This window comes from Panulirus ornatus, chromosome 37 (genome assembly GCF_036320965.1).
Source record: "Panulirus ornatus isolate Po-2019 chromosome 37, ASM3632096v1, whole genome shotgun sequence".
Lineage (NCBI taxonomy): Eukaryota > Metazoa > Arthropoda > Malacostraca > Decapoda > Palinuridae > Panulirus > Panulirus ornatus.
Genome location: NC_092260.1, coordinates 11938916 through 11965714, shown reverse-complemented (window position 1 = coordinate 11965714; position 26799 = coordinate 11938916). Strand labels below are relative to the sequence as shown.

General features: G+C 38.9%; 1 protein-coding gene across 1 annotated transcript in view; it reads right to left on the bottom strand.

Annotated features, from left to right (window-relative positions):
* The window catches only part of LOC139760689 (uncharacterized), a 102632-nt gene that overhangs the window by 63909 nt on the left and 11924 nt on the right, over positions 1-26799 (bottom strand). Inside the window, exons 3-7 of the mRNA XM_071684256.1 lie at positions 19410-19535; positions 18400-18559; positions 16780-16943; positions 12920-13022; positions 2671-2841 (exon numbers count right to left, since the gene is read on the bottom strand). Of these exons, the coding sequence (XP_071540357.1) occupies positions 2671-2841; positions 12920-13022; positions 16780-16943; positions 18400-18559; positions 19410-19535 (724 nt within the window). The remainder of the gene's footprint in view (positions 1-2670; positions 2842-12919; positions 13023-16779; positions 16944-18399; positions 18560-19409; positions 19536-26799) is intronic.

Sequence of the window (26799 nt, the reverse complement as noted above, 5' to 3'; positions counted from 1 at the left end):
CTCCCCAGCCACCTCACATCTGGTTTAACTGCTGACAAGAGAAAAATATGAAAAAATACTATACAGTAGCAAAAAACTGGGATGGAAATTTTATACGAAAGTATGGATCGCAAAAAGATCTCTTAACAGTTTGATGACATCTGCTCCAGGTTGGATACTGAAAAAACAAAGTATAATTAATTAGATTGTGCTTTCCTTACTGATAGGAGATATCAGTGAAGTATTTGTCTAGCCTTAATTTAAAGATAATTATAGCATTTGCACTTACTATTTCAAGAGGTAATATAATCCAGTGTTCCACCACTCTACAAGTGAAAAACTCTTCTTCACATTGCTATTACATTTCCTTCTTTTTATCTTCATACCATTCTTTCTATTCAAAACATTTCTATCAAAGGTTAAGAAACTCTTGTAAAATATGTCAACAGAATCACTGAGTATTTTGAATATTCCTGCAGGTCACCTCAAAATCTGCATTTTATTGGAGAGGATACTCCTAAATCTTTGGATCTTTTCCCATAGGACTTATTGCTGAGTGAAAGAATAGTTTTGCTGCATTTCTTTGAATTTGCTCATTTCTCTTTATCTCTGACCAGGTTTTGGTGGCCAGAAGTGAATGCCATACTCAAAACGAGGTCTAACCAGAGCACTGTAAGGAGAAAGTATTGTTTCCCTTGTTTTGCACTTATTTTTCAAGCTCTGACACCTAAAATCCTATAAGCTTCATCATATGCAGCTAAGTATTGTTTGTAATATTTGAAGAAATTAATAATAATCACTCCAAGTTATTATTCTTATTTAACTGATTGGAATGTTCACTAAGCATCATATAATCATGATTGATATTTTTGGCACCAAATTATATAACTTTGAATTTGCTTTTATGAGAAGAATATCTAGCAGCTGAATATCAACTTAACAAATGATTTGAACTTTAAAAATTCGCACTGCTTTGTTCACAAAGTGCTTCAGTCACTGATGTTTGACTAAAGTCTTCAAGAAGTCTTGGTTCAAAACATTCAACATATAATCGGTGAATAATAGAGTAAATCTTATTTTTCAATTATGTTTTCTATGCCAAGTTCCTATCTAATGCATGAACTAATAATAATCTATGTGTTCAGTAAGATTTAGGGGAAAACAGGTGAAAGAAATGGAAGTTCCTCCATAGTTCAAAATTGCCTTCCATTCAAAAATTCAAATTACAATCAGTAATGATACTGTCAATTGTATTCTCTAATTATATGGCATTCTCTTCAGGTGGTTCTTACCTAACTCAACAACTGATCACAATTTACATATCAATGAAAATAATGGTGAACATGCAACATGGAACACAAATGCTTGGGATGCCTGAGGTTAAAACTGCCTCATCTAAAAACTTTCAACTCCTACTCAATGAATGATTAGGTAAATCATTCTTATTTCTTTTTTTCTATTATACTTGATCACCATCTCCCACATCAGTGAGGTAGCGCAAGGGAACAGACGAAAGAATGGCCCAACCCACCCACATATATGTGTATATACACAAATGCCCACACACACACATATACATACCTACACATTTCAATGTATACATACATATACATAAATACACATGTACATATTCATGCTTGCTGTCTTTATCCATTCCCGTTGCCACCCCGCCACACATGAAATAGCAACCCCCACCCCTTCCCAGCGAGGTAGTGCTAGGAAAAGACAAAAAAAAGGCCACATTCATTCATAATCAGTCTCTAGCTGTCATGTGTAATGCACCAAAACCACAGCTCCCTTTCCACATCCAGGCCCCACAGAACTTTACATGGTTTACCCTAGATGCCTCATATGCCCTGGTTCAATCCAGTGACAGCAAGTCGACCCCGGTATATCACATCATTCTAATTCACTCTATTCTTTGCATGCTTTTCACCCTCCAGTATGTTCAGGACCCAATCGCTTCCTACTCGTACATGTACCATGCCTTCCATCATTGGTAAAAACTTTTCACTGCTTCTAGCAACTTACCTCCCACACCATTCATAAAACTTTTTTCATATTTCTCTTCACTGGGTTTACATGTACTTAATGCATGAATTTGTAGTCATCTGAATATTCAGACAGATATAGTAAAAAATTACTGAAAGAAAATTCTCTCCTAATCATCTGCATATTCAGAAAAATATTGGAGAAAATAACTGAAAGAAATTCTCCCCTAGTACACAACTCTATCATTCTAAAACATTCGAGGTATACCACATGAATATGGTAGATCCTATTTTTCTTAACATTCTCTTCAGCTGGTTCATACCCAATACAAGAATTATGATTATCTTACATATTCAGTCATATCTGGAAGAATACTGTTGAGTTAAAAGTAACTAAATAATTATGTGTACATATCATTGGACAGAAAAGAAAATATGAAATTAACTTAAGTATTCTAGCCACTTTAAGTTGTATTAATGCTGTTTACTATACTCTAATTTCTACTTTTATTCAAAGTTATACTCCACACAAAATCTTTGTGTCTGAAATGAATCAGGCTTAATCCTAGATATCTCTTTTAAATATGATGTTTCTAAATCCAAAATTCGTCCCACCCAAAAGTTCAGCATCAGTTCTCAACTGAATACATGATTGTACTGTAGCTCATTCCCTCCCATATCCTATCACAAATACCCTAACCTGGCACACTGAGACCTTCATTTAGTAGAGATCTTGAAGATGAGAAGTACGGCCGAAGTGAAGGCTTAGGTGTCGATGTGATGGAGATTGTGTCAACTTCTGGGCCAGAGTCGCTGAGATCCTCTAGCTCATCAAAAAGATCTTCAATTTCTGCTTCATCAACTTCACCACCTACAAACATAATACTGTGGCTATGATTTTGCACTCATAAAATCAAGTACAGGTATATATCCTTATGTATACTTGCAATAGCCTAAGATTATGATTAAATATTTACACTACCAGTATATTCAAACCTTATTTTGCTTCAATGGAAAGAAAACAAGTCAAAGTGAAGAAATAGTCTCACAGTGGAAAAATAAATGAATGCTGTGAAACATATGAAACATCATTTTCATATGTATAATAAACATTGCAGGAAAATCACTAATACTGAAAAAAGGCACAAACAATTATCAGAGTACAATTTCTGACCAATAATTATAAATCTCCAAAATTTTAAAGGTAAACAGGATGATCCAACACCATGTAAAATATTTTTCTGTACAAAGGTGCTAGTAATCATCAAATATCAATTCAACCCATTCACCATTTTCAACACATTTACACCAGTCAATTTTTGATTCCCTAAGTTTGCATTGGAAAAGATTTTTCTCATGTGCGTGTGTGTGTGTGTGTGTGTGTGTGTGTGTGTGTGTGTGTGTGTGTGTGTGTGTGTGTGTGCCAAGATTTTGCTTCTTTCCTTATAGATGCTGCCACTGTTGAGGAAGATTTGCACCACATCCAAGAGGAGTATCACACAAAATTTGCCAGTTCATTACAATGAATTACAGAGGGAGGAAATGTAGCTTGCAAAGCAATGAAATAAAAGAGATACTGAAAGAGTATAGGTCTGATGATGATAAAAACATCTTTGATACAATTACAAGGATAAAGATTCAGATGCCCACCAGTTCTGTTAATCAGAATAAAGTAATGATCTTAGTGTATGATAATGAAGAATTGTTTAGATTCCTGTACTGGCTGTGGCTTCATCTGCTACTTCAAACATACAGGACCCAAAAACAAATTTCAGCAGTGGCTTTAGGTAAAGGAATTAGATATATGTACCAAGTTTGATAGAGAAGTTCAGAAAATAGAGGAAATACAACTTGCTACTGAGTAAAACTAAATATGCAGATGTAATGTGTGAATTCACTGTGAGGCACAGCCAGCTGTGGTGACCCAGCTCACAGCTGCCACTACAATTCCACTCTCCTTGCTAAGATTATTCAGCTATTACACTGTTCATCTGTATATATTCCATATCATGATATATAACATTGTGTATCGTGTATGACATCTATATATTTTCATCATATGTCTTATCACTTTCTGCTTGTTATGAAACTTTAAAATTTATCATCTGCTATAGACAGTAGTATACTGTAATCATTTATGAACAATTGCATGTAAAAAATCTGTGTCACAAATTGGAAAATATCATGTATATCAATGGTTTGAAGAATGTGTGGAAGTCGAGAACATTATCTCGGAAAGCAAAAATGGGTATGTTTGAAGGAATAGTGGTTCCAACAATGTTGTATGGTTGCGAGGCGTGGGCTATGGATAGAGTTGTGCGCAGGAGGATGGATGTGCTGGAAATGAGATGTTTGAGGACAATGTGTGGTGTGAGGTGGTTTGATCGAGTGAGTAACGTAAGGGTAAGAGAGATGTGTGGAAATAAAAAGAGCGTGGTTGAGAGAGCAGAAGAGGGTGTTTTGAAGTGGTTTGGGCACATGGAGAGAATGAGTGAGGAAAGATTGACCAAGAGGATATATGTGTCGGAGGTGGAGGGAACGAGGAGAAGAGGGAGACCAAATTGGAGGTGGAAAGATGGAGTGAAAAAGATTTTGTGTGATCGGGGCCTGAACATGCAGGAGGGTGAAAGGAGGGCAAGGAATAGAGTGAATTGGAGCGATGTGGTATACCGGGGTTGACGTGCTGTCAGTGGATTGAATCAAGGCATGTGAAGCGTCTGGGGTAAACCATGGAAAGCTGTGTAGGTATGTATATTTGCGTGCGTGGACGTATGTATATGCATGTGTATGGGGGGGGTTGGGCCATTTCTTTCGTCTGTTTCCTTGCGCTACCTCGCAAACGCGGGAGACAGCGACAAAGTATAATAAAAAAAATAATAAATCAATGGTTTGGGTGTAGTAATTGCCTTAATATTATAGCACCCTATAAATAAAGTTGTTATAATATTCACTACTTACTATATAGAGAATTATAGAGCAAATGTTTAAGAACAAATGTATGTAGAAAATGTGAAAGCCAAAAAATATCACAAATTGATAAATATCAAATACATTTAAGCTATGGCAGTACTGGTAGTAATTACTTCAATATAACTGCTTCATAATGGTGAACCTTTCATAATTTTCTCAATCTGATGTACACAGTATTATGGACCAATCATTTATGAACAAAAGCATTAAAAAATATACAAGACCAAAAACAACATCAGAAACATATCTTAAACACCTACACTATGAGAGAAGCAATAACATAAACATAATGTCTTTTTAATGGTAGTAAAGTTTTTATAAAACTTCCCATTTGGCGTGTAATATCATCAAACAAACCCCGTTTTTACCGAATTCAGCCTCGTCAAGGTCACACAGCATACGAAAAATAACTTTTGAAAAGGCTGTAGTAAAGCACTGTCAGAGAACTTCTCACTCCAAATGAGTTTACACTTCCCTGTTACAGGAAGTAGTTCAGCCTTGGACAGTAATAGAACTTTAAAAAGGTTCTAAGTAATACAAGGACTCTATCAGAGAAATTGGTTCTAGGGTAATTTTATATAATAGTGCAATCATATATGTTTGAGGACAACGTGTGGTGTGAGGTGGTTTGATCGAGTAAGTAATGTAAGGGTAAGAGAGATGTGTGGAAATAAAAAGAGCGTGGTTGAGAGAGCAGAAGAGGGTGTTTTGAAATGGTTCGGGCACATGGAGAGAATGAGTGAGGAAAGATTGACCAAGAGGATATATGTGTCGGAGGTGGAGGGAACGAGGAGAAGTGGGAGACCAAATTGGAGGTGGAAAGATGGAGTGAAAAAGATTTTGTGTGATCGGGGCCTGAACATGCAGGAGGGTGAAAGGCGGGCAAGGAATAGAGTGAATTGGATCGATGTGGTATACCGGGATTGACGTGCTGTCAGTGGATTGAATCAGGGCATGTGAAGCATCTGGGGTAAACCATGGAAAGTTGTGTGGGGCCTGGATGTGGAAAAGGAGCTGTGGTTTTGGGCATTATCGCATGACAGCTAGAGACTGAGTGTGAACGAATGGGGCCTTTGTTGTCTTTTCCTAGTGCTACCTCGCACACATGAGGGGGGAGGGGGATGGTATTCCATGTGTGGCGAGGTGGCGATGGGAATGAATAAAGGCAGACATTGTGAATTGTGTGCATGGGTATATATGTATGTGTCTGAGTGTATATATATATATGTGTACATTGAGATGTATGGGTATGTATTTTTGCGTGTGTGGACGTGTATGTATATACATTGTGTATGGGGGTGGGTTGGGCCATTTCTTTCGTCTGTTTCCTTGCGCTACCTCGCAAACGCGGGAGACAGCAAAAAAAAAAAGAAAAAAATATATATATGAACAAATTCATGTAAAAAAGTGTAAGACAAAAAAGTCACAAATCAAAATATCGTAAACATTTACACTATAGTCATAGCAAATACCTCAGATTATTTGGCGAACACAATAGTATAGAGCAATAATCTATAAAAAAAAAAAAGTATGCAAAAACTGTAGGACCAAAAAATCACATATTTACTATCATCATAAGCATTTACATGCTAATGGGGATATGGGGGAATGAGGGGTGTTGATGGATGATACATCACATGGAGATCACGTGACTTAGGCAGGACAATCTTTATTTCACTTCCATTATTTAATGTAAATTTCTTCAATTATCTATTTCTAACTTGGCACACTCATATTCACGATATATATATATATATATATATATATATAGGGGAGAAAGAATACTTCCCACGTATTCCCTGCGTGTCGTAGAAGGCGACTAAAACGGAAGGGAGCGGGGGGCTGGAAATCCTCCCCTCTCGTTTTTTTTTTTTTAATTTTTCCAAAAGAAGGAACAGAGAAGAGGGCCAGGTGAGGATATTCCCTCAAAGGCCCTGTCCTCTGTTCTTAACGCTACCTCGCTATCGCGGGAAATAGCGAATAGTATGAAAAAAAAAAAAAAATATATATATATATATATATATTTTTTTTTATACTTTGTCGCTGTCTCCCGCGTTTGCGAGGTAGCGCAAGGAAACAGACGAAAGAAATGGCCCAACCCCCCCCCATACACATGTATATACATACGTCCACACACGCAAATATACATACCTACACAGCTTTCCATGGTTTACCCCAGACGCTTCACATGCCTTGATTCAATCCACTGACAGCACGTCAGCCCCGGTATACCACATCGCTCCAATTCACTCTGTTCCTTGCCCTCCTTTCACCCTCCTGCATGTTCAGGCCCCGATCACACAAAATCTTTTTCACTCCATCTTTCCACCTCCAATTTGGTCTCCCTCTTCTCCTTGTTCCCTCCACCTCCGACACATATATCCTCTTGGTCAATCTTTCCTCACTCATCCTCTCCATGTGCCCAAACCACTTCAAAACACCCTCTTCTGCTCTCTCAACCACGCTCTTTTTATTTACACACATCTCTCTTACCCTTACGTTACTCACTCGATCAAACCACCTCACACCACACATTGTCCTCAAACATCTCATTTCCAGCACATCCATCCTCCTGCGCACAACTCTATCCATAGCCCACGCCTCGCAACCATACAACATTGTTGGAACCACTATTCCTTCAAACATACCCATTTTTGCTTTCCAAGATAATGTTCTCGACTTCCACACATTCTTCAAGGCCCCCAGAATTTTCGCCCCCTCCCCCACCCTATGATCCACTTCCGCTTCCATGGTTCCATCCGCTGCCAGATCCACTCCCAGATATCTAAAACACTTCACTTCCTCCAGTTTTTCTCCATTCAAACTCACCTCCCAATTGACTTGACCCTCAACCCTACTGTACCTAATAACCTTGCTCTTATTCACATTTACTCTTAACTTTCTTCTTCCACACACTTTACCAAACTCAGTCACCAGCTTCTGCAGTTTCACACATGAATCAGCCACCAGCGCTGTGTCATCAGCGAACAACAACTGCCTCACTTCCCAAGCTCTCTCATCCCCAACAGACTTCATACTTGTCCCTCTTTCCAAAACTCTTGCATTTACCTCCCTAACAACCCCATCCATAAACAAATTAAACAACCATGGAGACATCACACACCCCTGCTGCAAACCTACATTCACTGAGAACCAATATATATATATATATATATATATATATATATATATATATATATATATATATATATACATATTTTTTTTTTTTATACTTTGTCGCTGTCTCCCGCGTTTGCGAGGTAGCGCAAGGAAACAGACGAAAGAAATGGCCCACCCCCCCCCCATACACATGTACATACACACGTCCACACATGCAAATATACATACCTACACAGCTTTCCATGGTTTACCCCAGACGCTTCACATGCCTTGATTCAATCCACTGACAGCACGTCAACCCCTGTATACCACATTGCTCCAATTCACTCTATTCCTTGCCCTCCTTTCACCCTCCTGCATGTTCAGGCCCCGATCACACAAAATCTTTTTCACTCCATCTTTCCACCTCCAATTTGGTCTCCCTCTTCTCCTCGTTCCCTCCACCTCCGACACATATATCCTCTTGGTCAATCTTTCCTCACTCATTCTCTCCATGTGCCCAAACCATTTCAAAACACCCTCTTCTGCTCTCTCAACCACGCTCTTTTTATTTCCACACATCTCTCTTACCCTTACGTTACTTACTCGATCAAACCACCTCACACCACACATTTTCCTCAAACATCTCATTTCCAGCACATCCATCCTCCTGCGCACATCTCTATCCATAGCCCACGCCTCGCAACCATACAACATTGTTGGAACCACTATTCCTTCAAACATAGTGTTAAGAAAAGAGGACTGGGCCTTTGGGGGAATATCCTCACCTGGCCCCCTTCTCTGTTCCTTCTTTTGGAAAATTAAAAAAAACGAGAGGGGAGGATTTCCAGCCACCCTGCTCCCTCCCCTTTTAGTTGCCTTCTACGACACACAGGGAATACATGGGAATTATACTTTCTCCCCTATCAAAATTAGAAAATTTCCTCAACACAGCAACTCAGAAATCCAGCTTCAATGACAACAGTGAAAGGGTTAATCACAAAGTGCACTGATGACTTTCAAACTCTACATGATACGTTATAATAAAACATTTTTGTTCCAATTCACACTAGAACCCAAACTTACAATGTTTTTATTCCTGTCATTTCACACTTGCGACATTTCAGAATTAATTTACACACCAACTAACACAAATGCCTGAAACTGCAACAATTCAAAAAACTTGCCCTTATGTGTCTTATGTCTCTTTTTTTTTTTTTAACTAAATGCCATCATATTTTGATGTATTTGTGTACTTATATCATGCATTCTTTAATGATGCTAATACAAAATACCATTCAATCAATATCCCATTAAATGGCAAACTATATTTGTGTTTGTGCACTGACATCCTATTATGTACCACATCCAAAGTACGTGTGGGCATTTCAGTATGTTTGGAAGAAAAGTTATAGATATTCAAAGGGTACAGAATTTAAAGCTATCACTCAAGGTTATATGTACAGTGCTATGAAGGTTCAAAACTAGTCAAAACTCAGGATTATTTGAGTTTCATTCACTCTATATAGGCTTAATACACTGTATTTCATTACCTTCCTTTAATAAAATATATCAGGATATTTTAAGGCAGATGCATACATGTAATGGATATTTTTCAGTGATGTCAGGTCAAAATACTGTCTGATTTATATACCATCAACTAGGAAAATAGGTTCACATCCAGCCTGCTGGTAATGAACTTGTGAAATACACTTAACAGTTTGTGCTCCAACATGTGTTCAGGCCAAAGTGATCCTGCTTTTACCTGATAATTCCTGTATATTCAAAGAAAATTACTAAGTACGTTTAGTGTATATGAGGCTGGTTTATCTTGGAAAAGGATGCCAACCAGGGAAATTACTAGCAGAAAAGAGAAAAAAACTGCTCTTGGCTAATGGGTATCGAAGATTACTTCATACGTCTACCTGATAGGAATGCTGATAAAAAATTTAAGTGTAAGTAAGCACTTGCTAGTGTTTCTCGGAGAAATCCCTGAGCTGTGAAGGGTTACGTAAAGTTTTTATCATATGAGATTTGGAAACAGTTGTGGATCAGATAATTCTGGGGACAACAGAAAATCACTCCATCCTATCTCACTCTCGTAGCATCTCAAGCCCTTATCACCATCTTTTCTGGTAAGTATCCAATACATTTTATGTGCAATACCTGTGATGTGGTAACAGATATTCAATCAGATAATTCAGGGGTGACAGACTACATCATACCTCCCAGTAACCCTCACTCCACACTATCCCACTCCAGTAGCATCTTAGTTTTTCATTGAGTATCCATTAAATTCACCTGCATTACTTGTAATATGGTGACAATTGCTGAATTAAATAATTCAAGAGGTGACATAGACAAACTTAGTACTTCCCTGTACCTCAGGTATACTCAGCTGTACAATTTACATAACAGTTTTTTCTTGTGATGGATTGTCCAGAAACTTAACCCCAACACAAGACAAAGCATGGGTGCTGTCTTTTCAGTACATTTCTTTCACACTGTTAATAATATTCAAAGAATATCACTTGCTAACATAACTTTTTTCCACATACTATCTGATATGGCAAGGCAAAATCAAGTTGAAGGCTGAAAAGGTAAAATAAGACATTTATTTTTTTTATAAAGGGCTGAAGGGAATTGATTTGTGCTCTTCAGGTACGTATACAGACACGACTCTTGAAAATGGAAAAGTTACAGGAAGAGGGAAAAAATGAAGGAAGAAATTTTCATGGCTTCACACTGCAAGGGAAGGAGGTATCATATGTCATTTATGGTGTTGCTGGTCTCCACACACAAGCTACGGGATGCAGAAGCCGGTTGCATGCCACACACCACATTTTGGGAGCGGGGACACATGCAAAAATTTCATGAGAGCAATGGCCAAAATAAAACTTGTAAAAGAGAGAAATAAGCAACAGCATGATGGAAGAAAATGGACAGTTGGCGAGAGGTGACAGCAGGAGAGTTAATATGGCGGGAGGCTTTAGATCCCATCCTGTTAAGAGGAAAGTGAAAAAAGAGCCTCCCTAGGTATGTGAGAAATAATCGATTAATTTCAAAGGATATATAAAGGTGGCTAACTGTATTATTTGCAACACACATGTGAACACAAAATCTGCTTTCTAAAAGCAAAGGCTATGATAAAGTTGCAACAATTACAGAAGTCTTATTCACCCAAGTTCAGAGTACTGCTCACTTATCCTGGGTGGCTTTTTTCTCTTTTTCAGTTGGAGGAGAATCAAAGGCATTCTGCCCAGTGAACTCCTGCAATCAACTCTCTTCAACCATCCACTTCTGTCCATTATTATGCTGCTCTCCTATCCCTGTGCTACAGTTATTATTTCAGTAATTGCTCATATGAACTATATGTGGGTGTCCTAGCCCATAAAACCATGTATTCATGGTATGTGGCTTGCCTCTTCTTCCCAAACTTTGCATGTGTGCATCAGTCACAAAAGGATCGACTGTTATGATACCTCCTCCTTTCTTTATAAAGCAAAGTGGTGGAATTCAATCCCTTCTTCTGCCATTCTCTCTTCCCCCTCCAAGAGTCAGGTACATAAACATCTGAGGAGCTGAAATTAATCCTTGCCTTATTTTTCTTCACATTATTCTACCTTCCAACCAAAACGGCTATGAATATAAGGAATGCCTTTGCATGTGCCATGTCAGCTACCAAAAAACAAATATGCAAAAATAAAGCCTCTAAAGCCATGTTTTGCTGCACTGATACCTTCACAAAATACTCCATTGTCAATAATACCAGTGCTTGGTAAGGTCATTAATCTTGTTAGTGAGGGCGATGTCCCTAAACATAAACACCCTTGGGGGAAACCAAAACAAAATTACAAGCTCTTGGAGGGCTATGCATCTCACACCTATGATGCTTTACCTAACTACAGCTACTGTTCAAGGAAAGAATTCATAACTGGGAGGGCGGCATGCCATTTGTCTGCACAATGGATCCAAATCTGACCAGCATAAATGATGTCAGCAATGAAACTAATTCACTGCTGAGGTGCCCAAATATCCTATACCACTTAGAATGTGGGAAATTGTTTTGCATTTAAGAAGGTAAATACACTGAAGCAAACTGATTATCTTATACCTGAGTGGAAGCAAAATGTGTAGTGGTAAATTTTCCAGAGATGCACGGCTCCACATCTAAATTCAAACCTCCCATTACACATGTGCATTCACAATTTTGCTATGTCCTTACAACCCCCACTTATTATACTTATGATGCATATTTTTTGGAATCAATACTTCCTCAACCACCACCTTCAACATTTTCTATGTTCTAAAAACTTTTAATTTCTCATTCTGTCCAAAGCTATCATCCAGCACCCCTCTCCTAGAAAATCTTCTATGCTTCCTGCTTCATCTCTCTTTCCAGTAATTCTTGCATCATCTATAAATTTGTAATACCAACCGAACCATCATCAGCACTCCACTGCTGCATTAAGTTCTTTCAACACAAATGATAAGATTTCTAATACCTTTATCTTCTACTTTATCTTCTACTTTCTTACTGAAACCTCATTCTTATTCATGATTTCACAATCTCTTTCTCAAACTAAACCACATTTTCAACTTCACTTACATTTACATACTTTATACTCCACGAATCACCATACCAAAGCATATGGTGTTGTGGATAACATTTCTCCAACTTCAACTCCATTCCAGATTCTTTTGATATGACCTGTTAATCTATACTTATATGCTAAACCTCTTTCACAATATAATAAAAAACATAAAAGCTATGTAACACTGAATCCCCACTTCAGCATAGTTTCTCATCAAATAATGTGCAGGACAGCCTCACATGCAAACAATACAGTTAACTGAAAAAATTAGATGAGTGTGAATACCTGTCCTCGGATCCAAATCTTGGTCCTGATCAAATGCTTGCAACGCTTCAGGAACTTTGAATCTCTTGAGCAATGCAATGAACCTCTGCTTTAGGTTTCGTTGCTATAGAAAATGCAAAATCATGAATTAGCAGGAATTCTCAAAAATAATAACGTCTGAAGTAATGTTGAAGTAAGAAAAATATCAAATAACAAAAGTCTTACTTGATCTTCAACATGTAATGATAATACATTCACTTGCAAAACCTACCAACATATCAGCTTTAGGGTGAAAAAAATTAATAAATATCTAATACTAGAAGGATGTTCCATAAAACACTTGTGCTCCCTGCAGCATAGCAGTGGTACTAGATGTGAAATAAATGAAAGGGTATATTGTTTGGTAAGCATCAAAAACATCTGTGCTAAGTTCCATGTCAAAAGGTGTCACATTTGTCATATCATGAACCAGATTAGGTTCCAGATTAAATTTCTTCATAGGAAGCAAAATCCAAACTAGAGTCATGGGTCTTATGCCATTCAGACCTTTAGATTCTGCAAAAAATTGTTTTAAAGTATGCAGTTTGATGCATTTAACCAAACCCTTAAAGGCCAAGTCAAATTTTCAAGTTATAAGCTAGGTTAAGTTCCAGGTTACACCTTTTAAAGAATATGACAGACATAAAACAAATTAGATACAGAAAAACAACAGCATAAAGAATACAATTTTGATGCATTTAAGTTAACCTTAATGGCTCAGATCAAATTCATCCTCACTAAACCTGGGTGACAATGAAAGGATGCAAAACATATAGACATGACAGTGAATAGATGAAGTAACAACAGTGGGATGAAGGAGGACAGACGAATGACAATGGACAAAGAAATACCTAGAGGTCTGCCATGCAATTCTGACAATACATAAATGAATTATGAACTGATGAAAACTATTTCTTACTATCAAGGAGGTTGGTGAACAACAGTAATGATAATATCCTGGTCACTGTAGGAATAATGCTAAATCTCAATAATAACCTGTGGGTAGTACATAGAATAACTTCCTGCACCATCATGTTACTCTACTAGTGAGAAGAGCTAATCTACCATCATTACCAGATCATATTGTAAAATCAAAATGGTGTTCCATGAACACCTGTGCCACCTATAGTGTAGCAGAATTATTTGGAATGAAGTGAGAATGGGTGGAAATATAGTTTGGAAAATATCAATAACAGCTCCATGACCAAAGGTGTAATTGTCTAGAGGCAGGAGGCAGGTTGAGTTCTAGGTTGAACCCTTTTATATGGGGCCTTACTCATCAAAAACATTTGAATCAGGTTTCATAGCCACAGGAGTAATTTTTTCAAATTATAAGCCAGAGTCTGAGGTGGAGGTAGCAGTTAGTAGGCAGCCACCAAGCAGGGAGGTATATTATCGGTACTACCTGCCTGGATATTGGGAGGGTTAGTGATGACTGTGAAGTGAGCCAGCATTTCAATGGTTGTCAAGATGCACACCTCTGACCTAGGTAGCTGTCTTTTCTTTCTGCCTTACCCACATGTGGACTGCTGGTTTTCTGTCCACAAACATACAATCTCCTCTTGACAAAAATGACAGTTGACAACAGTTAACTCACACACCTCAATCTTTGCAACTCTAGATCTTCCTGTGGTGAGCGTTTTGTGTGACCCCTGCCTCTTGGTAAAATGATAGAAGCAATAGACAGAAGTAGGAACGTTAAACAGAAGTGGTAGGTTGTAACATTAGGCAGGAATATTAGATAGACACATTAGGTAGAAGTAGTTGGTAGGAGCATTATGTAGAAGCTGCTAAAAATATCGCTAAATCTGCCCTCTGCCAATGGCCTGTTAAGGGTGAGGAACTAAAGGACAAGAAGCAGCACTAGAGTTTAACAGTCATGCAGACTCTTCTGCCGTGGCCACCCCCTTGAGGGAGTTCCCAAAAGGAATGGACGTAAGAGATAGATAGATTGATGGAGTTTGAGGTTAAACCATTTTCAAAGTACCCTATATCATGTAAGTTAAGGATCTTATGCCATTCAGTTATCATTATGATGGGAAACAACTGTATTGTATAAAGTTTGAGTATCTAATTTAGACTTTTCAAGTTATAACCAAAGTTAATTTGCAGTTTAAAGTGTGACTGACAAGAATGGATGGATGACAGATGACAACTACAAACAGAATAATCCCTACAGTTTTGCTATGCTATGTACAGAATTCAGACACATGGAAATAAAGAATATTAAATATGGTACACCAATTAAAAAGGTGATTATGCAGAGCTTGAATTTGACTGCATGGTTAGTGTGGGAATAAAATGTCAGAGAAGAATCACACTAAGTGGGGAGATACAACTGTTTTAACTATATAGAGATAAACTAAGTCAATGGGAACATAAAGGTGGTGATGGAATTCTACATCCAGGACACAAAAACTGTTGAAATAAATGACTACCCCTATTCAAAAGAACTGTTTGGAGGCAAAGCATCTACTGGTTGATAACAAAAGTGCATTCAAGTACAGCATATGTATAAAAAGATGTTCAAGAAATTATTGACTTATTATATATAAATCAAGAATATGCATCCCAAGGTTGGTCACCAAACTTAAAGAAGCATCAAGATCTAAGAGAGGTGGGCAACAGTACAACCATACAGTCAGTACCTGAACTAAGAGGTCCAAGTTACAGGAAGAGGTTAAAGGTTATTAATTTCCCCACCAAGAAAGAAAGAAGAACAAAGGGAAACTTGATTACAACCTCCAAGATTCGAAATTACATTGAAAGTCTTGACAGTGCACAGTTCTTTATCCTTCCAATAATCTAAATAAAAAAATGCACATAGAGTGACCGCAAAAATGTTTAGGATAAAACTAGATTCACTGCTGAAGCCAATCCCAGAGGAACCTTAGACTGATAACTATGCAAGAGGAATTGTAATGGAAAGAAACTAGATTTCAACAAGAATGATATGAAAGAAGCATTTCTCACAAGCCCTGCCATTAAGGCAAATTCTCATTGATGGAACTTGTAGTTAAATACTCTGCTATTTTTCAAGCTCACTTGGTATTCCTGCACAGAGACCACTTTTCCAAGCTTGGTCACGCTCACCACTTCTTTCACAAATATGTTATTACCTCTTTCCCTAAAATCACCACACATTTGCAAACTAGCCTCTAACAAGAAGTGATCAGACATTTCCTTCAAAACATTCACATACAACTTCCTTCTGTATGACTATCAAAGCAGCAGAAAATCATATCATGCCCTATGACTCCAAAACTCATTCACTCATGTATACCTACATATGAACTTCTCTAAATCAAGTATTCCTAACCACAGTGTATACATCTGTATGAATAACCAGATAAAGATACAACAAAACAGATGATATATTCTCACTGATGCAAAAGTTATTTGTTGATTCCTGTACACAAGGGTAGTTTGGGATGTATATGGAGGGCTTCCATTATCCTTATGTTAAAATTTGCCTATTTAGGTGCTTTGTTATCAATTTATTTCTAAATAACACTAATAAAATTAGAGCTTTTTCTTGAGGTTGCTGGTATTTTTTGTACTAGGAACAGATAGAAAAGGATATAAAAATGGATGATGGGGTATCACTATCATTACACAGGGTAGTAAATTTTCAAATATGAAATGCAAAACTGTAATGAAGTTAGTGAACTTGTGAATATCTGGTATGCTAATGTATGTAGGAAAGGACATCTATCATGTGTGGCATGCTAGTCAAATAGACATTAATTACATCCTTTACTGCTAGCAAGAAGCAGATATTAAACAAAAACCTAATACTTGTAACTACAGCTTTACTCTTAATCACAGTATAAGCAACTTACCCGAGCATTTGGGGGTAAACTTTTAGAACGTGCACTGGATCTCAAATGATGATGGGTTCGTCTTGTGGGATCTTCTAAAATAGGTTCAGAATCACTTCCTTCATCCTGAGAGCTGTAGTCTTCATCATCATCACTGTAAACCTCAACTAAATCCACTGAACGATCTAAAGGGAAAGAAAATTAAGGTACATTGATTTATTTATTTTCATATTTACTTATTTATTATACTTAACTGCTGTCACCCACGTTAGCTAGGTAGCACAAGGAAACAGATGAAGAATGGCCCAACCCACCCGTATACACATGTATATACATAAACACCTACACACGCACATATACATACATATACATTTCAATGTATACATACATATACATGGACATATACACATAAATATACATAGACATATACATACATACACATGTACATATCCATACTTGCTGCCTTCATCCATTCCCATTGTCACCCTGCCACACATGAAAATAGCATCCCCCCACCAGCGAGGCAGGGCCAGGAACAGACAAAAAAGGCCACATTCGTTCACAATGTCTCTAGCTGTCATATGTGATGCACCAAAACCACAGCTCCCTTTCCACATCCAGGCCCCACAGACCTTTCCATGGTTTACCCCAGACGCTTCACATGCCCTGATTCAATACATTGATATAGGACATAAATCAAATTCAAGCCATGCATAAATTACATACAGAGATCTTTATCACAATGGATTATTCCACTTACACTTAATGCCTAAATATAAACAGTTCACAGAACAATGATTCACAATGGCAGTATCCAAGAATCAAGGAAAAAATTCATAGAACAACACTGAGGAGGAGGAAGCTGATTTGGGAATAATATCTTTCAAGATACTCTAAATAAGATTCATAAATTACTACAGTGCCTCCTAACACTGAAGTTATTTTTAACTTAAATGATATTCAAGTATCCAAGAAATTCCTAAGCAACCATAATCAATTTTGAGTTTATAAGGAAACTTTTTTATTTCTGATATCAAAACAAGTATATGTTCTTGCTGATGATTAAAATTTCATTATTTACATACTCTCCATTTTCCCCCTAGCCCACTTGCCAATAGTTTAACAATGGGCTAACATGGTCAGATCATATAAAAAGCCATTCCGAAACAAGGAATCTGGTTTTTCTTTCAAGACTTCCTTGACTGTCTTTTGAAATAATTTCAGAGGATCTTTCTCCCTCTGCAATCTGGCCTTCAACATAGTTACTTACTTGCTCACCTTATTTATTACCTTCCCTGGTCCTCCCTTAGACCAGGACTTAGAATCCTACATGATGATTATTACTTTTTTCGGCAAACAGGATAAAGTCTTGGGCTTTGTACATTTGCAAGGTTCTCTTTGAATGTATCGTCTACGTTTATTTGAAACTACTGCCAAGTCATTTATTCGACTACAGAAATGTCTGTGCAATTATTTTCATTTAAGGACTGAGACCTTCCAGTCTGATCTATAGTCTCTTACTCATTTTCATGAATAAATGATCCACAACCTAATCAAATGCCTCTGCATTACAGCATCAATTGCTTTGGTCATAATTCTAAACGAATAACCAATTAACTGTTCAAATCTACCTCCTCTTACCTGGATTATCAACCATGAAAGATTTTGTTCTCTCTGCTTGTTCATCAGTGTCAACTGGCTGAGAGGAAAGAGAAACCATGGTCACTCGTGCTAGCGATGTCCCCTTTTCCTTTCCTTCACTGTATAACTCTAGTTCACGGTCCATGGGACGTTGCAGAACCTGTGAGCGAGGTGAAACAGAGTAGATAATATGAATGAATTCTAAGCTGCTGCCATGACTGTAAATAATAGCATGAGAATGCTAATCATTCTTTTTTCTCACATTAGTGAGGCAGCATTAAGAACAGAGGACTGAGCCTAAGCAAGAAAATCCTCATTTGGCTCCTTTCTCTGTTCCTTCTTTTGGAAAAGTACAAACTGGAGGAGAGGATTTCCAGCCCCCCTGCTCCCTCACCTTTTAGTCACCTTTTATAACACACAGGGAAGTATTCTTTCTCCCCTAAGAACAGTTCATAAACGCATTATGCACCAAAAGGTCTGGTGTCACTTTTAATATTTCTCTTTCTTTACTGCTCAAGTAATGTTGACATAAAAGTATCTCTTTTTCTCACTCCCAGCCCTGTCTCCTTGAATGTTAAGTCTCATGATTAATCTTTATCAGTATGATACCCCACATCCTCCTACCTAGCTCTTACTTTAAATCATCCCCTCTTCTTTTCACTCCTGAACCCCCTTGTTCATCTTGATCCTTTTTCCTTTCCTTCACCTTCAATCCTGTTTCTTTCTTTATTTTTTTTCTTTTGCCTTTTTAATACTTCTTCCTTCCTCTCACTTCTGCCTCTGCTCCCCCTTGAACTCCCACCCTCCCATGACTACTAACCAAACTTTATTCCCAGCACACACTCCCTATCATTCCCCTTAATCCTTAATTCTCCTCCCCCTATTGAGAACCCTTCCTCATTCTCGTTATCTTCACCCTTATTTTCTCTCTATTTCTTACTCTCATCACTTATCCCACTCCTTCCTTCTCTTGTCTTTGCCTATCTCCATCATGCTGATGATTCTCTCACCTGAGACATGTTAATGACTCCAACGGCCAGTGTCTTGAAGCCCAGAAAGGTGCGGTTCTTGTATTTCTTGCGTCTCTGAAGCATGATTTGCAGCGTATTGCCTTCACGCTTCAGGAAGTGTGGGTACTGAATAGGGGATTCATACTTCATTAATATAAATAATATTACTATTCTACATAAGGTAATACAGTAAGCACTTACAGTCTACTAATTTAAGATTATGGAAAATTAATGCAATCCAAGCTACAAGTATAAGTAAGTTTGAACAACTTGTATGCATTATTCAATATAATCTACTGTGCACTATAGTTAAATGAAATGAATTATAAGACACCTGAATGGATTACTCAAAATTTTAATAAAGCACCACAAGACATGAATGTGTACAAACAGAAATTAATGAAACATTAATTCACTCAGAACTACAACAGTATGAACAACTTCCAGAAATGCATTAAAAGAGATGGGGTGATTGTTAGTGCTCAAGCACCTGGAAGCAAGAGGAATGAGAAAGAGAGGAGAGTGTTTTGAGAGATGTGTGAATGTTTCAACAATTGTGATGCAAAGGATCAGGTATTAGCAATTGGTGATTTGAGTGTGACAGCAATGTGGTAGAGGAAGGTATAACCGGGGAACATGGGTTACTCAATAATGAGAATGGAAATGGTGGACAGCTTGTGGAGCTGTGCACTGAAAAAGAACCAGTGACTGGAAATACCCGGTTTAAAAAGTGAGTAAGCAGGGTAGGTAGTAAGAAGGCATTACTGGAACTTGCACTTACTAAATGATGCAAAAGAGAGACTCCTGGATATATATTATTATTCTTTATTTTATTATACTTTGTCGCTGTCTCCCGCGTTAGCGAGGTAGTGCAAGGAAACAGACGAAAGAATGGCCCAACCCACCCACATACACATGTATATACATAAACGCCTACACACGCACATATACATGCCTATACATTTCAATGAATACATACATATATATACACAGACATATACACATATACACAAGTACATATTCATACATGCTACCTTCATCCATTCCTGCTGCCACCCTGCCACACATGCAAAAGAGAGACTCCTGGATATATATCATTATTCTTTATTTTATTATACTTTGTTGCTGTTTCCCACGTTAGCGAGGTAGCGCAAGGAAACAGACAAAAGAATGGCCCAACCCACCCACATACACATGTATATACATACACATCCACACATGCACATACACATATCTATACATCTCAACGTATACATATATATACACACACAGACATATACATATATACACTGTACATAATTCATACTGTCTGCCCTTATTCATTCCCGTCGCCACCCTGCCACACATAAAATGACAACCCCCTCCCCCCGCATGTGGGCAAAATAGCGCTAGGAAAAGACAACAAAGGCCACATTCGTTCACACTCAGTCTCTATCTGTTATGTTTAATGCACTGAAACCACTGCTTCCTTTCCACATCCAGGCCCCACAAAACTTTCCATGGTTTACCCCAGATGCTTCACATGCCCTGGTTCAATCCATTGACAGCACGTCGACCCCAGTATACCACATCGTTCCAATTCACTCTATTCCTTGCATGCCTTTCACCCTCCTGTATGTTCAAGCCCCGATTGCTCAAAATATTTTTCACTCCATCCTTCCACCTCCAATTTGGTCTCCCACTTCTCATTCCCTCCACCTCTGACACCTATATCCTCTTTGTCAATCTTTCCTCATTCATTCTCTCCATGTGACCAAACCATTTCAACACAGCCTCTTCTGCTCTCTTAACCACACTCTTTTATTACCACACATCTCTCTTACCCTTTCATTATTTACTCAATCAAACCACCTCACACCACATTCCGTCCTCAAACATCTCATTTCCAACACATCCACCCTCCTCCGCACAACCCTATCTATAGCCCATGCCTCACAACTATATATTATTAGAATCACTATTCCTTCAATCCTTCCAACATACCCATTTTGCTCTCTGAGATAATGTTCTCGCCTTCCACACATTTTTCAACGCTCCCAGAACCTTCACCCTCTCCCCCACCATGTGACTCACTTCTGCTTCCATGGTTCCATCCGATGCCAAATCCTTACTTATATTTTGTCGCTGTCTCCCGCATTAGCAAGGTAGCTCAAGGAAACAGATGAAAGAATGGCCCAACCCACCCACATACACATGTATGTACATACACATCCACACACGCACATACACATATCTATACATCTCAACGTATACACATGTATACACACACAGACATATACATATTTTTTTTTTTCTTTGTCGCTGTCTCCCGCGTTTGCGAGGTAGCGAAAGGAAACAGACGAAAGAAATGGCCCAACCCACCCCCATACACATGTATATACATACGTCCACACACGCAAATATACATACCTACACAGCTTTCCATGGTTTACCCCAGACGCTTCACATGCCCTGATTCAATCCACTGACAGCACGTCAACCCCGGTATACCACATCGATCCAATTCACTCTATTCCTTGCCCTCCTTTCACCCTCCTGCATGTTCAGGCCCCGATCACACAAAATCTTTTTCACTCCATCTTTCCACCTCCAATTTGGTCTCCCACTTCTCCTCGTTCCCTCCACCTCCGACACATAAATCCTCTTGGTCAATCTTTCCTCACTCATTCTCTCCATGTGCCCAAACCATTTCAAAACACCCTCTTCTGCTCTCTCAACCACGCTCTTTTTATTTCCACACATCTCTCTTACCCTTACGTTACTTACTCGATCAAACCACTTCACACCACACATTATCCTCAAACATCTCATTTCCAGCACATCCATCCTCCTGCGCACAACTCTATCCATAGCCCACGCCTCGCAACCATACAACATTGTTGGAACCACTATTCCTTCAAACATACCCATTTTTGCTTTCCAAGATAATGTTCTCGACTTCCACACATTCTTCAAGGCTCCCAGGATTTTCGCCCCCTCCCCCACCCTATGATCCACTTCCGCTTCCATGGTTCCATCCGCTGCCAGATCCACTCCCAGATATCTAAAACACTTTACTTCCTCCAGTTTTTCTCCATTCAAACTTACCTCCCAATTGACTTGACCCTCAACCCTACTGTACCTAATTACCTTGCTCTTATTCACATTTACTCTTAACTTTCTTCTTTCACACACTTTACCAAACTCAGTCACCAGCTTCTGCAGTTTCTCACATGAATCAGCCACCAGCGCTGTATCATCAGCAAACAACAACTGACTCACTCCCCAAGCTCTCTCATCCCCAACAGACTTCATACTTGCCCCTCTTTCCAAAACTCTTGCATTCACCTCCCTAACAACCCCATCCATAAACAAATTAAACAACCATGGAGACATCACACACCCCTGCCGCAAACCTACATTCACTGAGAACCAATCACTTTCCTCTCTTCCTACACATACACATGCCTTACATCCTCGATAAAAACTTTTCACTGCTTCTAACAACTTGCCTCCCACACCATATATTCTTAATACCTTCCACAGAGCATCTCTATCAACTCTATCATATGCCTTCTCCAGATCCATAAATGCTACATACAAATCCATTTGCTTTTCTAAGTATTTCTCACATACATTCTTCAAAGCAAACACCTGATCCACACATCCTCTACCACTTCTGAAAGCACACTGCTCTTCCCCAATCTGATGCTCTGTACATGCCTTCACCCTCTCAATCAATACCCTCCCATATAATTTACCAGGAATACTCAACAAACTTATACCTCTGTAATTTGAGCACTCACTCTTATCCCCTTTGCCTTTGTACAATGGCACTATGCACGCATTCCGCCAATCCTCAGCCTTGCCGGCTTTCATCTTCCGCAAAGCTTTTACTACCTCTTCTCTGTTTACCAAATCATTTTCCCTAACCCTCTCACTTTGCACACCACCTCGACCAAAACACTCTATATCTGCCACTCTATCGTCAAACACATTCAACAAACCTTCAAAATACTCACTCCACCTCCTTCTCACATCACCACTACTTGTTATCACCTCCCCATTTGCGCCCTTCACTGAAGTTCCCATTTGCTCCCTTTTCTTACGCACTTTATTTACCTCCTTCCAGAACATCTTTTCATTCTCCCTAAAATTTAAAGATACTCTCTCACCCCAACTCTTATTTGCCCTCTTTTTCACCTCTTGCACCTTTCTCTTGACCTCCTGTCTCTTTCTTTTATACATCTCCCACTCATTTGCATTTTTTCCCTGCAAAAATCGTCCAAATGCCTCTCTCTTCTCTTTCACTAATAATCTTATTTCTTCATCCCACCACTCACTACCCTTTCTAATCAACCCACCTCCCACTCTTCTCATGCCACAAGCATCTTTTGCGCAATCCATCACTGATTCCCTAAATACATCCCATTCCTCCCCCACTCCCCTTACTTCCGTTGTTCTCACCTTTTTCCATTCTGTACTCAGTCTCTCCTGGTACTTCCTCACACAAGTCTCCTTCCCAAGCTCACTTACTCTCACCACCCTCTTCACCTCAACATTCACTCTTCTTTTCTGAAAACCCATACAAATCTTCACCTTAGCCTCCACAAGATAATGATCAGACATCCCTCCAGTTGCACCTCTCAGCACATTAACATCCAAAAGTCTCTCTTTCGTGCGCCTGTCAATTAACACGTAATCCAATAATGCTCTCTGGCCATCTCTCCTACTTACATATGTATACTTATGTATATCTCGCTTTTTAAACCAGGTATTCCCAATCACCAGTCCTTTTTCCGCACATAAATCTACAAGCTCTTCACCATTTCTATTTACAACACTGAATACCCCATGTATACCAATTATTCCCTCAACTGCCACATTACTCACCTTTGCATTCAAATCACCCATCACTATAACCCGGTCTCGTGCATCACAACCACTAACACACTCATTCAGCTGCTCCCAAAACACTTGCCTCTCATGATCTTTCTTCTCATGCCCAAGTGCATATGCACCAATAATCACCCATCTCTCTCCATCAACTTTCAGTTTTACCCATATTAATCGAGAATTTACTTTCTTACATTCTATCACATACATATATACACGTACATAATTCATACTGTCTGCCCTTATTCATTCCCGTCACCACCTCACCACACATAAAATGACAACCCCCTCCCCCCGCATGTGCGCAAGGTAATGCTAGGAAAAGACAACAAAGGCCACATTCGTTCACAGTCACTAGCTGTCATGTATAATGCACAGAAACCACAGCTCCCTTTCAACATCCAGGCCCCACTAAACTTTCCATGGTTTACCCCAGATGCTTCACATGCCCTGGTTCAATCCATTGACAGCATGTCGACCCCGGTATACCACATCATTCCAATTCACTCTATTCCTTGCATGCCTTTCACCCTCCTGCATGTTCAGGCCCCGTTCACTCAAAATCTTGTTCACTCCATCTTCCCACCTCCAATTTGGTCTCCCACTTCTTGTTCCCTCCACTTCTGACACATATATATTCTTTGTCAATCTTTCCTTACTCATTCTCTCCATGTGACCAAACCATTTCAAAACACCCTCTTCTGCTCTCTCAACCACACTCTTTTTATTACCACACATCTCTCTTACCCTTCCATTACTTACTCGATCAAACCACCTCACACCACATATTGTCCTCAAACATCTCATTTCCAGCACATCCACCCTCCTCTGCACACCTCTATCTATAGCCAACACCTTGCAACCATATAAAATTGCTAAATCCACTCCCAGATATCTAAAAAAACACTTCACTTCCTCCAGTTTTTCTCCATTCAAACATACTTCTCAATTTACTTGTCCATGAGCCCTACTGAACCTAATAACCTTCCTCTTATTATCACATTTACTCTCATCTTTCTTCTTTCACACACTTTACCAAACTCAGTCACCAACTTCTGCAGTTTCTTACCCAAATCAGCCACCAGTGCTGTATAATTAGCGAACAACAACTGACTCACTTCCCAAGCCCTTTCATCCACAACAGACTGTATACTTAACCCTCTCTCCAAAACTCTTGCATTCACCTCCCTAACAACCCCATCCATAAACAAATTAAACAACCATGGAGATATGACGCACCCCTGCCGCAAACCGACATTTACTGGGAACCAATCACTTTCCTCTCTTCCTACTTGTACATATATGCCTTACATCCTCGATAAAAACTTTCCACTGCTTCTAGCAAGTTACCTCCCAAACCATTTACTCTTAATACCTTTCACAAAGCATCTCTATCAACTTTATCATATGCCTTCTCCAGATCCATAAATGCTACATAAAAATCCATCTGTTTTTTAAGTATTTCTCACACATTCTTCAAAGCAAACACCTAATCCACACATCCTCTACCACTTCTGAAACCACACTGCTCTTCCCCAATCTGATGCTCCGTACATGCCTTTACCCTCTCAATCAATACCCTCCCATATAGTTTCCCAGGAACACTCAACAAACTTATAACTCTGTAATGTGAATACTCACCTTTAGCCCCTTTGCCTTTGTACAATGGCACTATGCATGCATTCCGCCAATCCTCAGGCACTTCACCACGAACCATACATACATTGAATATCCTTACCAACCAGTCAACAACACAGTCACCCTCTTTTTTAATAAATTCCAAAGCAATACCATCCAAACCACCATCTTGCCAGCATTCATTTTCTGCAAAGCTTTCACTACCTCTTCTCTGTTTACCAAATCATTCTCCCTGACCCTCTCACTTCGCACACCACCTCAACCAAAACACCCTATATCTGCCACTCTATCATCAAACACATTCAACAAACCTTCAAAATACTCACTCCATCTCCCTCTCACTTCACCACTACTTGTCATTACCTCCCTATCTACCCCCTTCACCGATGTTCCCATTTGTTCTCTTATCTCACGCACTTTATTTACCTCCTTCCAAAACATATTTTTATTCTCCCAAAAAATTAATGATACTCTCTCATCCCAACTCTCATTTGCCCTCTTTTTCACCTCTTGCACCATTCTTTTGAAATGGATATGTATGTGCGGCAAAGGGTTGATGGCAGGATGTCCGCCCATTTCCTGGAGAAGGCAAGGGTGAAGGTCTGTAGAGGAAACAGGAAAGAGATGATATGATATGGAAGAGGTTGGTAATATTGAGAGAGTTTGGAAAAGAGGCATGTACGAAGATATGCCAGGAATCACAGAGCAGAACCCCTAAAAATTATGGAGTACATAAAGCTTGGAATGTAGGTTTGCAGCAGGGGTGTGTGATATCTCCATGGTTGTTTAATTTGTTTATGGATGGGGTTGTTAGGGAGGTGAATGCAAGAGTCTTGGAAAGAGGGGCAAGTATGAAGTCTGTTGGGGATGAGAGAGC